General features: G+C 35.7%; 1 protein-coding gene across 1 annotated transcript in view; it reads right to left on the bottom strand.

Annotated features, from left to right (window-relative positions):
- The window catches only part of FAT1 (FAT atypical cadherin 1), a 76,563-nt gene that overhangs the window by 11,781 nt on the left and 49,987 nt on the right, over positions 1-14,795 (bottom strand). Inside the window, exons 10-17 of the mRNA XM_010291208.1 lie at positions 14,038-14,234; positions 12,496-12,649; positions 10,803-11,036; positions 9,125-9,514; positions 7,540-7,754; positions 6,994-7,131; positions 6,542-6,685; positions 4,148-4,345 (exon numbers count right to left, since the gene is read on the bottom strand). Coding sequence (XP_010289510.1) covers positions 4,148-4,345; positions 6,542-6,685; positions 6,994-7,131; positions 7,540-7,754; positions 9,125-9,514; positions 10,803-11,036; positions 12,496-12,649; positions 14,038-14,234 — 1,670 coding nt within the window. The remainder of the gene's footprint in view (positions 1-4,147; positions 4,346-6,541; positions 6,686-6,993; positions 7,132-7,539; positions 7,755-9,124; positions 9,515-10,802; positions 11,037-12,495; positions 12,650-14,037; positions 14,235-14,795) is intronic.

The following is a 14,795-nucleotide window of genomic DNA, read 5'->3' as shown; positions in this document are numbered from 1 at the left end:
AAACGCTTTATGAAAATTTCATAGCACACCTCCTGACATAAAAGTTATTATTGAAAATTTAAAAAGCTTATACAAGCAGGCACACACAAGCAGGTTTTCACTTCTTCCAAGAGTAAAAGGCTACAGTGCTCTTAATACCTGGAAATGCCAGGAAGCTACTAACACTTCTAGCAAACACAGAGGAAATGCACAGTAGCTGATTTCAGACAGCAGATGGTGCTTTGAAGCTTTTTTATTTCAAACATGGAAACACATGACGAACTTGAAATGAGTCTTGCACTAGGAATTAACAACATGCTTCACCACAGTTATTAGGAGCTGGTCTTGACAATCTATAAATGCAGTATGCCAAACAGTACTTCAAAAGGAAAAGAATACATGTCACAAGTTACAATTAATTATGTTGTCTTTTATGATTTGTGATCATGGAGAGGAAAAAAATGCACCCGTAGTGCTATTTGCTTCAGACAATTAAAGTAATTATCTTTAACAGAATCTGCCTAATTAAATTTTAAAGCTTTTTTAAACATCATGTCCCTTGTCCTCCTCCCCTTTTGAGAAAGGCATACGTTGTCATTGTATGAAGAGGGGACAAAAAAAAAGTAGAAAAGTGAGAAAAGAGCATTCCCTTGGGTTTACTTTTTATTTCTCAGTTCTTGTTTCCCATCTACTTTTTTCACAGAGCTCTCTCCCAGTTACTGAAAAGTGAGACTAAAGGAATGGGCAAAGAAGAATTGGAGAGGTGTGAAGGGACAGAAGGGATGGATAGACAGCACTCAGAAGGTAAAAGATATACCTGCATTGTTCAAAAGAGTTTACAGTAGTTTTATAATGACTACAGGTAGTTGGTACACTTTGAAGATCTATGCAGAGAAGCTGCTTTTGTTTTTTCATAGAAATTTAAGCAAAAGAGGAAAAATTCCAGGCACAAGATTATCTGTAGATGTGAACATAATTGTAACATTTTTAAAATGTAATGCATGTCTCATAGAACTACATGTCTTCATCTGTTAACTCCAAAAGACAGGCATGGATAGAAACTTGCCCTGTAGTTACCCAAACATAAATAACGAGAGAGAGCTCGAGAGAGCACGCGAGAGAGAGCTTAAGTTGGCGAAGTTTTGTTTTGCCTAGATTTCTGCCTGGAAACAAGACAAGGCAGGCAGTTTAGCTACAGGAGAAACGCCAAAGGGAAACAAGAAAGGGATTAAAACAAACAAGCAGGCAAAATTCTAACAAATGGACAGCAAGTAGGAAAGAAGAGCCCCAGGAGAAATGATTTTTCAGTAGTGCAGATATTTAAAAATCTGCTGTGGTTTTAAATTATAGACTTCAGAGTGTGGCACGAAGGACTGTATGACTCATAGCTGAAGATTTCACACACTAATGCTGTGAGACATTTGTTAATGGATAATCTATTTCCTTTGGAGAGAGGGAAAGCAAATGTGAGTGGCATGCAGACGTAGGTGGATGTTGGGGAAAAAAAATCCTTATTTCTATTAAAACCACAGAAGTAAAAGAAAAGCTCATGTTAAGTTTTTTGTTGTTGTTGTTTTTGTTTGTTCTTTTTCCAATTAAAGTATGCCCGTAACATAAGACCTCTGCCTCAGCAATCCATCCAGAGAGCAACTAAAGTGAAAGCTGTCAATCCTGAAAAGCACACCAGTGAAGGTCAGTTAAAAATTTTAAAAAAGCATCAAGAGATTGTACACAGCCATTAACTTGTGAGCTGCAAGATTAAAGTGCAGAAATTAAAGACAGTGTAAACCTGAGAAGATTGCCTTCCTACAGCCTTTGAAAAATCTTTCTTTTAAATGAAAAGTCATGTATCTATTTTTGTATGTATCATTGGAACTGAAGTCTTGTGATATGGAAATGCTAGTTTTAAGTTTTAGTCTTAGATGCCTTCATACTCATGTATAGTGACTCACTAAGGAGAAGATAATAGCATATTAGCATATGCTATATAGATACATAATAGCACTGTATCTATTTAAAAAAAAAAGCTATCATAGTATAAGATGACAAATGGCAATTAAAAGACAGTGACATATTTCCAGAATCCAGGCAAGGAACTTGTAAATCAAGGGATTAGACAGGTCCAAAATATTGAGATTGGGTACTACAGCTCACAAAAAATGCATATTAGTATAGCCTGCTTTAATGATTTACAATCTCTGAGAAGCCTTTGTTCTAAATGAGTACATTTGTTTTAAGACACTTGTTTAGCTATTGGATGCCATTAAAATAGCCCTTATTCATTCCCTAGAAAAAAAGGCACTTTTCAAGTGCTGTGCTAAATAGAAGATAGCTGAAGTACTGACAGGCTGTTTACAAGCATCCTACAGCCTGGGAAGTGGCTTGGAAATGAAAGAATTGCGCTATTCCACCCAGAGGAAGGTGTTAGATAGGCACCTCATGCTTAAGAGAAGTCAGGCACATTAGGAAGGGCTAAAGGTACAGCTAAATCATGAAATGTGACAAAGACACTAACAGTCTATGCAGAACAGGCATAACTGCCTGTGCATGCATTCATAGGAATATATTTTAGAAGCAAAATAAGTAGAAATTAGTTACTCCTTAGAGAAAATACAAAATATAACATAAGAATCTTGTATTACACTGATTGCACATACAGGAAAAACACTGCTGCTTCTTCTTCCCTAAACAAAAAGATGACTTTGGGGAATTGGTATAGAACTTGGAAAGACTATTAAGCAAGTGTGACAAAGCCCAGCTCAACTGCTGTTTTGGACTCATGCACCTGAGGAAGGCCAGAGCCATCACTTAGGTACCTTGAAGGCTAATCTGTCCCACAATTAATTGGCAGATCACTATTGAGAAAAAAAATGGCTAACAGAGGAATGATATACCTCCCTGCCTCCTTTTTAATCTCAATTCTTAAACCCTAAAGTAAACTACACTGAAGTGGAACCTTTATCTATGCTAGTTCTTATACTGATGGCTTCTGATAATGTATTTTAGTGACTCAACCAGCAAATGACAGTACCTATGTGAACTTTTTTTTCCTTCCCCAAAGAAAAGAGATAGAATTTGTGTAAATACATCATGATTATTATCCCGATGTGGACAGAATTCAGTGTACACGGACGCACACAGTACTGCTCTAAAACTCTGCAAGTGCATGTTTACTCAGAAGTTGTCCGCAATTATTACCTGAGAGTGTAATTTGGAGATTGAAAGAAATTCTTCATGTAAAAATAAAAGTAAGAATTTTTCTTAAAATATGAATCTGGAAATGAAGTTTAGGAATTAAAGCCAGCTATTTTTAGCCTACCAATTTTAAGTCCCCTGTTCACAGCTGCTTAATTTATAACTGAATTAAAAAAGACTGGATAAAATGAAAAAAATTTGTTTGAATTTTTCCTACATTAGGTTACAAAAAAGTAGTTTGGACAACTTAGCTATGTTAATGGATTTTTGGACATGGTCTGGTCTTTTTCCACAACAATGGCAAAAGTAGGCATATATTATAGCATTCCAGGGTCATTTTTTAGTTTTACGCCTTGTCTTCTACTGCAAGATTGAGATCTCCAAGTACCGCACTGCAAGGTTCAGTGTTACAACAAAGTTCCACTGACCTGGTTTTCCACACTTAAAAAAAAAAGATGCTTTAAATCGCCATTGGAAAAAGAATGTGGCATTAAAGAAAAAAAATCTCAGTACTGCCATGATGTGCAACTTTCAATATCCATGTTTCCATCATATCAGTGTAGTCCAGCCCATAGCTTCAAGGGTCAAAGCCATAGCAGCAAGAGGAAGTCTGCAGCCAATAGTAGGTGGCTCAAGGGACCTGTCCCCTGCTGGCTTTTCCAGTGGCTGACATGAAGGGCAAAGGGCTTATCAAGACTCCAGCCAGTTAATATTTCACTTACACCTCACCCTTACTGTGAGTTTAATTAAGCTTCCTGTTCTACCTGTGTAGATTTCCATTTCAACCAACAGACTCTGTCTCTGAAGATGTTACCTCAAGAGGCATGTCTCAGATGACTACTTGGCATGTCAGGATCTTGTAACAGAAAGACAAGGAGTAGGCAGGAAAAAGTGGTGAATTGGGCATGAGCAGGAAAAGTTAACTAAATACTTATACTAATAATGGAAAACAGCTGAAGGTAGCGCATCCTACCTTAACATGAAGTAAATAGTGATCCCTCACTTTGCGATTCAGTGCAGCAGTTGTTGTCAGTACTCCCTGATGGTTAACCTGAAAAGTGTTCTCTTCATTTCCACTCAGGATGGTGAAAAGAAAAGGAGGGCCATTGTGAGAGGAATCCTTGTCTGTCACCACTAGCTGTAGCACACTAAATCCAATAGGCTTATTTTCCTAGAAATGCATAATACAATTTCATTGGTTTTGTTATAATTGAGGATATTGCCTGATGTTTTCTTTTTCACAACATAAAAAAAAAAAAATTACTGTCAAACCAGTTAATCAGTATAAGAGAAATCAGAGTAACAGTATTGTTTAAGTAAAAGTACTACCCCCTGAGAATAATGATGAAAACAGTAAAAGTAGAAAGGCAATACATTTTTTAACTTTGTTTTTTTTAAACTGTCTTGTATTTTTAAATGTAGCTCAGACTTGAAACTTTACATTTTCCACTTTTGGTCTGAACTAAGATTACTGTAGATTAATTATCAAGTCAAAGTTTACAAATTTAGCTAAAACACCTGTTAAGAACAATCCAATGCCTTTGCTGGGAGGACTAGAAAAAACACACTCCTCTATCTGACCCGTTGTGTCCCTAATTAAGTGTTCTGACTACAGTTGTGGCTCCTACACTCTGGTATAAATATGAAATCCAGGTTTTAAAATTTGCATCATAAAATCACTTCAAGTTGGCACCATGTGGATGCCTGAGGTTTCACAGACACTTACTTTTCACACACACTTTGGTTTATTATGTATCTGATACACACACAACCTTATTTAACACTTGTGACACCTCTCCCACAGTATTCATGCTATACTGTATTGACCAGATTTTTTTATACACATACATATTTTAAATGCAAAAAAAAGTAGAAATGTTATTGTGAAGTACAACAATAACAAAATGCTATCCTCTCTCAGTTGCAAGAACTCCTAGTAACAAGCACACTCTTTGTTCTTGAGAGAGTAAGTCAAGTTGATTATCAGATATTGCAACTGAAGCTTTCTGTCCCCCCTTCAGCAAAACAGACAAGGACTATCATTTTAAAATACAAATATTTACATTTGGACATTTAAAGTAATTTGATTTTCCTAATAGCTAAGCACATTTCCAACTGTGTCCAAAATATATGTAGGTCCATCTCCAATATGTGAGGAAATGCACACAGCATTCTTGGGCAACTCCTCCAGCTTTTTCTCCGCTACACTCCTACTGGGACAAGTTGATATAAATGAACTATAAAACAGGAGGTCTTCCTTTTTAATTGAGTAAGGGAATCATTACAGACATTGGGTATATAGTCTGTGGTTTTAGGTGATACATTAATTAACATTCACTTCAAGAAAGACTGTAATTGAGGAAAGCAAAATACCTTTGACAGCACACAAGCATACTAATCTGTTACTTAAAAAAAAAAAAGGTAGGATCCAAGACATCTTACTTGCATACTCTGGATATGTTGGGTAGAGATGAATCGCTTTGTTCTCTTTCGGAAAGCTACCTTTACAAATCATGTACGTGGTCTCAAACAGAAATGGTATGTTGGGATAGCACAGTGCACCAGATAACATTGCCCGATCCCCATTTATCTATTGTACAAGGCAAGGCACCAGCAAAAGGACCCAAGGGACTGAGCTCACTTACGTTACTAGTACAAAGGTCTTAATGCAATTCCTTCATTCCCTAAAAGGTTCCCATTTATTCTCTGTTGGATTCAGGAAGACAAGAAGTACAGACGCTGCTTCTGCTATCTTTGCTTTAGCAGAGTTTTCCGAATCAGGCAAGTACATGCCAGCCATTTGAAAGTCTGGCCCACTACTACCATCCTAAGGTGCAAAATTAGTCAAAGGATTGGTATGTAGAGATATGAAATACTACTCCTGTTTTAATTCCTATTAGCGTCCTCTGGGATCAGAAGTGGTTAAGTCTTAACCTATGTGCCACAGTGCTCCACAGTACACTTGCTTCACAGTAATAGGTACCTAAAGTATCTTTTTCTAAGCGGTAACTCTAAGATTACAAAGAAATAGCAAAATTATTATGTATTTTAACCTACCTGTATGATGCTAAGAACATTATGAACATAAATGCAATGTATAATATATATATACATGTACACACATGAAGTACATTAAAAAAGAACATATCGTACTTGCAACATAAGGTTCTAAATGGACTGCACAATATGAATTTTGCAACCCTTCACACCCTTTCAGGTAAGCAGTCTCACTGGCAATCTTAAATAATTAAAAATATAGGAAAATAAAATTGCAGCATTAGGTTTATCATAACTTGCAGAATTTTTCAAGACACAAATTAACATGCAAATAATATTACTAAAAGTTCACCATCTGTATTTATATTACCTGGATGATAACGCTATAGTTTCCTTTTGAGAATACCGGAGGATTGTCATTTACATCAGAAACATCAATATTAACCGTGGTTGTGTTAAGTCTAGGTGGGTTTCCATTATCTGAAGCTTGAACTGTCAAGGTATATCCTGAAATCTAAGAAATAGAAAAAAATTCAAACATTCACTAAAGAGTAAAAAGTAACAAACGCAGCTTTTGTTTTAAGGAAGAAATATTTTAGTGCAAAGCCCAAGTAAAGCTTGTCTTCATATAGTTAATCCTTTCTCTTTCTCCCTGCCCCCAAAAAGCATTGGCATAAATCGATGCTTTCACGTTATTATGGCTATATTCCTTTTGGAACATATGAAATGGTGATTTACAAGTACAATCCAAAAAATGGTAGTCATCAATTATGTATAGCTAAATTAATCCCAAATGCTCAAAAAAAAGCATCAAAAACTTACCTTTTCTCTGTCTAGAAGTTTAGTCACTTTTATTTCACCCCTCGTAGGGTCAATTGTAAAAGGATTTCCCTGATTGCCATCTATAATTGTGTAGTGAATGCGGTTGTTTGAAGGTCCATCAGCATCATCTGCCATAACCTAAGGGACATTACAGTCTCATTTAAGACAGCTCAAAACACACTATCATCTTGCAGATAAACTCATCCTGAAGAGGAGCACAGTTGTTTTGGTCTAACACATTTCATAGTTCTCAGAGGAAATGTCATCTGAATAGAACATACCAACATCACTTAATTTTCAGAAGAAATTCAGGAAATTAAGTCACATTCTCATGAGGATAACACAAATATATCACAAAATATCATCTACTTTCCCATAGCATCTCAAGTCCCTCGTTCCAAAACTTTTTCAAAATAAGTTTTCAATTCACTTGGTGGCAAACTTATCTATTCACTTACATCCATCCTCAAATCAATATTTATTCCTTCAAGACTGAAAGCAAGATTGTCATGACAGAGTATTTCAAAGGAAAAAAACAACACATACTGTAATGACTGATTGTTCAAGCATAGCATCTTCACTGATTACTGCAGTGTAAGTGTCTTGGCTAAACACTGGCGTATTGTCATTGATATCTGTTACGTTAATATTCACTGTTACAACATCACTTAATGAAGGTGTGCCTCCATCTGTGGCTTCCACTGTCAAGTAGTACTCATGAGAACTTTCATAATCCAAGCTCCCAATGATAAAAATGGCTCCTAGGGAAGAAAAAAACCCAAACAAACAAAAACAAACAAACCATATTATACAAACTCTATTACTGTAGTATTATATGTTGCAACTTTTGATTTTGCTCTGATAAATACTTGGCTGCTTCAGGGCTTGATTTGTTACTGTAAAGCTGGAGCTACACAGTAAAATGATCAGGCTTTACACATAAAAGTAAAAAGGTGAGAAGTTCCTGCCATTAACACAGACTCACCTGGCTCACATTTTGTAATGAAAAAAAAGAAGAAAATAAAAAAAAGTGTTTAGAAAATGCCCTTTTCTTGATTTTCAATTAAAATTAACTAAAAATATGAAATTACCTATAACTTGACTTTCCTTGCAAGCAGCATTAATGTCACACATGGAGAATGCAGAGGTAATAACAGAAGTGTCTGACCATGAATTTTGATTAATAGAATTATCTGACTTAAACTGTGAGTTTTTAACCAAATAGTTAAGATAGTGCAGTCCCTAACATACATGCTGATTTGCTGCCGGAAGAGTGTTTTCCTAGAACCTTTCTCTTCTTTTCAAATATGTGAAAAAGTTTAACTGGCAAAGTACTGCTATACCATAGTACCAGCACGCACACTGGAAAAGCAGCTGGAAGAATTATAATTTCAATTACACTGGTATAATTAACTACTACTAACTTTCAGGTAGAAATCTTATTGGGGGCAGGGTGGGGGGGAGCTTCACCAGAGATTAACTCTAGAAAATAAGAAAACAAAATTAGAATTGAAATCAATATTGATTTTTAACAAAGAATTTGTCATTAATGGGGAAAAATTTCCCCCAGAACCTAAATGCTTCCTGAGACTAAATCTGACTAACACGCAAGCCTAAAATCTCCACTGTCATGCTGGATATATGATTGAACAGAATATTCCAACCTCTCTTTAACGCCATATCAAACTCCTCTAGAATTACTGTCTTTGTGGACCCATGATTAGTTTTCCTGATAATCTTAATTTCTGATCTTTCTTTTACCAAGTCTGGCCACTCATTCTGATTACATAGCTTTTGTGAAAAGACTGTTACACTTCTATCATTACAGAACTATGTCTTTCCACCTGCTCTGCTCCCAGGGTGGAGAATATTCCACCTAGAAAACCCTTACTTTTGCCAGCTAACCGAAATAACAATAAATAGCAGCAATAAATAAAGTTGCTATTCTACATTCCACTCCACTCCTCTAGTAAGCATGGTGGCAAAATGGGCGAACAGAGAGTAGCGCTGGCTCTAGAGCCACGATAATGCTCACAGCTTATACATAACCTACTTGGTTGAATTACTGCCGAACAGAATATGGCACTGTGCTTGGTTAGCCTAACGTGTATTTACAGTTGCAATCTGTTACCTGTTGTTGAATCGATGCTGAATTTTCCATGTTCATTCCCACTGACTATTGAGTATGTGATTTCAGCATTGGCTTCGATGTCCCTGCTTGCAGCATAGATCTGTAGAACTTCAGTTCCAACCAAAATGTCCTCTGATACACTTGCACTATACTCCCTATGCTCAAATACAGGTGGATTATCATTTATATCCAAAACAGAAACTATAAGACTACTTGTTGAAGACAGTCTTCTAGGTAAACCTTCATCCGTAGCCTTCAAAGTTAGAGTGTACACAGCTTGTAATTCCCGATCCAAAGGCTTCTCCAAACGAATGATTCCAGAGAATTCATCAATAGAGAACTGGCCCTCTGCAGAGTTCACTAGTGAATAATGGATTTTACGGTTCATCCCTGCATTTTGGAAACAATTGCAGAGTGTGAAGCAGCTGTTAAAATACACCAACATATCTGATAGCTACAGAAATAAAACATGCATGCTAAATATTATCATTCACGTTAAAGTACATTTCAGTAAAAGTTAAACACTCTTGCGAAGGGCAGAATGATTTCCAAAAAGATGTAATCTAATTAAAAAAACAGTACTAGCTAATATGAAACAATTAGTAATATAAATCTAATTATAACTTTAGAAACACAGCATCTGCTTAAGCAGGCTTATAAATAACACAGGAGGATGTGGGAGAGTTAGGCTGCATCAAATAATGAGACTCAGTATCATTAAGTTTAAGTACCATGTCCCAAAATCAACAGGAACAAAATTTCTCGCAACATTTCTGTATAAAACTACCAAACAACAAACCCACAGGTTTTTCAGCAAAGCTTTTTGCTCCTCCTGATCCTCAAAGTCTAGTCAAGTGTGAGAACATCTGTCTGTTACCTTCCAATTCAGCAACCTAGCTTTATCATAGAAAGCAGGTTGGTTGCTTCATTAGACTGAGGCAACTATTAATTAATATTATTTGATTAATAAACTGATGATATATGGAAATTGTACACCTTTAAAAAGACCTTATGCTGTTGTATTCCTTATAGCAAAGCCCAAGAACAAACTCTTTCTAATGTCATTTTCAGTTCATGTCCACTTAAATACCTGTAACTAAACAGTGAAGATAAAGAGGCAGCAAAAATCTTAACAGGGTAGCATATGCATAAAGCTACAATTGACCAGTGTTCTCTTTATGGTGCGATCATTGATGGCTAGCCTGAGAAGCACACATTCAAAATCTATGAACGCACATTTACACAAACAGTGTAACACTTGTGTAAGTCTTGACACTTCTTTTACTTATACCAGGAGTAAAACCTAACCCATCATAACATCAGTAGCTTATCACACTAAAAACACAGGGTGTTTTGTCTCTCTTCCCTACCAGGAGTAAAACCTAACCCATCATAACATTAGTAGCTTATCACACTAAAAACACAGGGTATTTTGTCTCTCTTCCTTCTCTTCTTTTTTGCAGACACCCAAAAGGGATGTTTTCCAAGCTACTCACACATGAAAGTCAGGTGTTACATGATTTAGTAGCCCTAAATATATCCTTCAGGAGTCTAATTCAGAGAGGTATTGAACATCTCTCATTTCCACTGAAAGACTTAACAACTCTCAGGATAAGACTAAGTAAACATTACCGTAACTTTGAGACCATGGCAAAAGTATCAGTCAAAGAATGCATACCTGTATCTGCATCTGTTGCCTGCACTCTTGTCAAAAGGGTTTTGGGCTCTGTGTTTTCAAATACTGTAATGGAGTAAGGATCAGCTGTAAACTCTGGGGCATTATCATTCACATCTTCCAGAGTCAGAATAATGTTAGCTTGGCAGAATCTTCCTCCTCCATCTGTGGCTTTCACTAGAAGATAATAAACTGCTTGCTGCTCACGATCAAGTGGCATTAATGTTTTCAGTTCACCTATAAACAGAATAACATACGTAAGATGATGTGAGTTGCAAGAGTTAAATATCCCTAACATGTTTTCCTCTAAAATCTTTGTACTAAAAAAAAAAACCCCAAACAACAAGTTTCTTTTTGATGATAATTTCATCAGTGGCTAAGCCAACAGCTGTACTGCACTAATGAGCTCCCCTTTGGGCAAAACATGTCAGTGGCCTGCCTTTTCAGCTTTAAAAGACTGTAAATACTAAGATCCTTTGCCTTCTTTTCCAATGCCTCTGAAACAGGACTTAACTAACATAAGACTACCTGACAGTGCAGAAAGAGAGAGAACATGCGTACACGCACAAATCCATGTGTTTTTGTGTAAAGAAAATTAAAATATTAGAACTCTGGCTTTAACAAAATGCTAAGTAAAATCCACATATCCTGGGCTATTTAGTTGTGTTCCTTCCATAGCTATTGATCTGACTCTCCTCCTCTAACAGCCACTGAACAAACAGTTATTTGCAGTATCAAATATAACTTGCTGCTACAAAACTCTAGAAGTCCAACACATACTTTCTTTCCAACGTGACAGAAAACGTAATGACAGGCACAATGTGCAACCATTGCCTCCTTTTAAGCAATTCCAACAAGTATTCTGAAATACTGTTCATGAGTATTCTAGCCCCACTATTGTAATGACATGCTAGCACAGCACACAGGTGACATTTGAAGTAAAAAAATCCCTCCATGAAGTAAGATCCTTCTCATTTATTTTGCTATGAAGTAGTCTAATCTGCTTCTCCATATTTCCACTATATCTTTGTATTTATCCCGTCTAAATTTTTCTATATTGTTTACTACTCCCTTCTTACTACTTGTCTACTGCAGCCTGCAGAGCGCAGGATTTTGGCATTAGCTTTGACCTATATTATAAACCAGAAAATGTGAATGCCATGAAAACCAGTCAGGCAAGTTAAAAGTTAATCTTGTTTATATAACACTGCCAATAAAACTGGAGGCACTTTTGGTGTTTACTATGGAAAGTTAATTTGTTGCTCCATCTAACCTCATCCCATTTAATATGCCAAACCCAATGACAACAGAGAATCTGAATGACTACATTTTCAGTTTATAAACCATTATTGCTACTAGTACAATGAATATAAAAAGTACAAAATTTATAGCATACTTCTACTCCAGCCACTTCAGCATGGAAGTTTCAGGCTTCAGAGCAATTATCCTATTTACTCTTTAGTTCCTCATATACTAAAAGACTTGCCTTTCCCCTGACTTCTATTCAATTAGTATTCGTGTAGTAGAAACTCTTGAGTTAAACCGTTCTAGAATACACTGACCCTTAATGGAAGGTAACTTTACTTAATAAAGTACTGACATTTATGTATGTCTTAATGTAACAGTAAAACATTTTTTTTTTTTTACAAAATGAGGTCATGATTGGAATTTTGTATAGTGTATAAAGCATTATTACCTGTGTCTGGAGTGAGTCTGAATTTTTCTGCTCCTGTGCCATGCAGTGTATAGGTAATTTCTGCGTTGGAACGAATATCTGCATCTGTAGCAGATACCTGCATTATCAGTTTGCCAGGAAGGGCATCCTCAGGAACAGAATCAGTGTATAAAGCCTGCAAGATTTTAAAGTTACATTGAAAGACTAAACATATGAAGTAAATAGAGCTTGGAAAGAGTAAAGGAAGAAGGAATGACAGGTGAGATATCATGTTTGAATTTTTCATAAGATAGGAAGTGAACCAGAGGGTGAAATACCTGAAAATGAAAAGAACTTCTGATTTTCTAATTAATTTTCTCACTTTTATTAGATTTTTCAGAAAGCTAATTAATATTGCAACCATAGCGATTCTTGAGTATCACTGCATAGCTAAGAACTCTAAACCCTTGTAACTAATTAACTGATAATTAAATGCATTCCCAAAATAGGACTTATAAATTTTTTCCTCTTTTGGTAAATTAACTTTTTTAGGTCTGACTCAGTCTAGAAGACATTAGCACTTGCCTTTTTTGTAATGGCATGAAATAAAAGCTTCCAGTTTAAATAAAAACTAAGAAAAAACCACGCAGAATTTAAAGGCACTAAGCACTCTAACAGCTCATCCATGTCAGGGATGTGCATCGAGTTACAAGAACTAGGCCTTGTAAGACCAATATTAACAAAGGAAAAGAAGCTAAAACCACCGACTTACCAGTCTGTATATAACTGCAATCATTTACGTAGAAGTAACCAACATAAATATCAACTAAGAAAAAGTCAAATGCTCATTATGTAGTTGATGCTTCCCAGAACAAGAAAAGGTTTTGCCTTCCTACCCAGTAACATCAAATCTGTCTTCAACAAGATAGCTAGAAAAAGTTCAAATGTACAAAAAAAAAAGCTGACTATGAAAAGCTAGGGCTTTCTCATAGGCAATTATATATCTTGTAGGGTCCACTTTCTGTGTTTTTTTCCATTCTTTATTTTTCCATCTCCATTTTTGCAGATTATTAATGTGGTAAAGTAGGTGGCTTTGTAACAAGAAAACATTAATAGATTATAGATTTTTTGGTGCTGTTGAGTGCAACTGCAGGCTAATATTCTAGTCTTTTCAACTCTTTTTATGACAGGAAATGCACAAATACATCAACTAAATGATGGTATGCAGTCTTTGAGACTTCGTTTACTTCAGAAAATAGAGCATATAAACTATCATGGCTGCAGCTTAAAACAATTCCTTTTGGAGAAGCATGCATTAACACAGCAGAAATGTACTACAATTCTCCTCATACTCTTCAAATACCTGTCAAGTGTTAAAATTAGGTCAATGAATTGGTTTTGGATACTTAAGAAACTTGTCCATGAAGACTTTTCTTTGGCAGCATCCTATGTTTATATTCCAAATTTCTGTTACCAGCATAAAAGGAATACCTATTTGTCAGTCTCCATAGAAGCAATTTCAGAGAAAGTTTACATTTTACATATGGAAGCAGCTGGACATAGAAGATACAAGATTGTGCCTACCTTTTCGCAAACAGGGCTATTATCGTTAGCATCAAGGACTTTAACCTCCACCACAGCTTTAGTTGCAAAGGTCCCATCAGTAGCTGTAATATTCAGAAGATAATTATCCTTTTCTTCCCTGTCCAGAGGTTTTTTGACATAGACCTTCCATTCATTCTGTATATTTTCAATAGCAAACTGTCCCAAGGGATCACCTCCTGAAAAGGTGGATACAGAAAAAAACATTTAGAGACAAGAGTGAGATTGCTCCTATTACTCTATCAATATTAAGTTATACCTAAAGAGAAAAAAAAAATGTAAATGCAAATAAGCAGCCGCTCTCTGTGACCTTATAGGGAAATAGCTTCATTTTCCAGGTAGAAATAGTGCGTAGATGCTCATACAACAAATTTAACTGCAGCCAATAGAATATATTAAAAAACCCAACGTAGAAGTTCATGTAGCATTATAGATAACATAATAATAAGACATATGCTAAATAACAAGACCAATAAAATATTCCACTTGAAATTAAGTCTATTATTTTGTGAAATTTATTTCATTCTTTCTTTAACTACATCACTAATTTCAGTGTAAGTATATTTTTTAAATGAAATTTTATATAAAACTAAACAACAAATGTAGGAAAGCATTTTAAACAAGGCAAACGTGAACCAGAAAGCTAAAGATGTGTTTTCTAAAACTCTTATTTCTTTTCTCCTGAAGTTTTTAATATTCATATTAAGACACAGACATTCATTCTTTGCAGCTCTATGGGT

This window comes from Phaethon lepturus, unplaced genomic scaffold (genome assembly GCF_000687285.1).
Source record: "Phaethon lepturus isolate BGI_N335 unplaced genomic scaffold, ASM68728v1 scaffold7187, whole genome shotgun sequence".
Lineage (NCBI taxonomy): Eukaryota > Metazoa > Chordata > Aves > Phaethontiformes > Phaethontidae > Phaethon > Phaethon lepturus.
The sequence above is the reverse complement of the archived record's forward strand: the minus strand, read 5'-3'. Positions and strand labels throughout refer to the sequence as shown.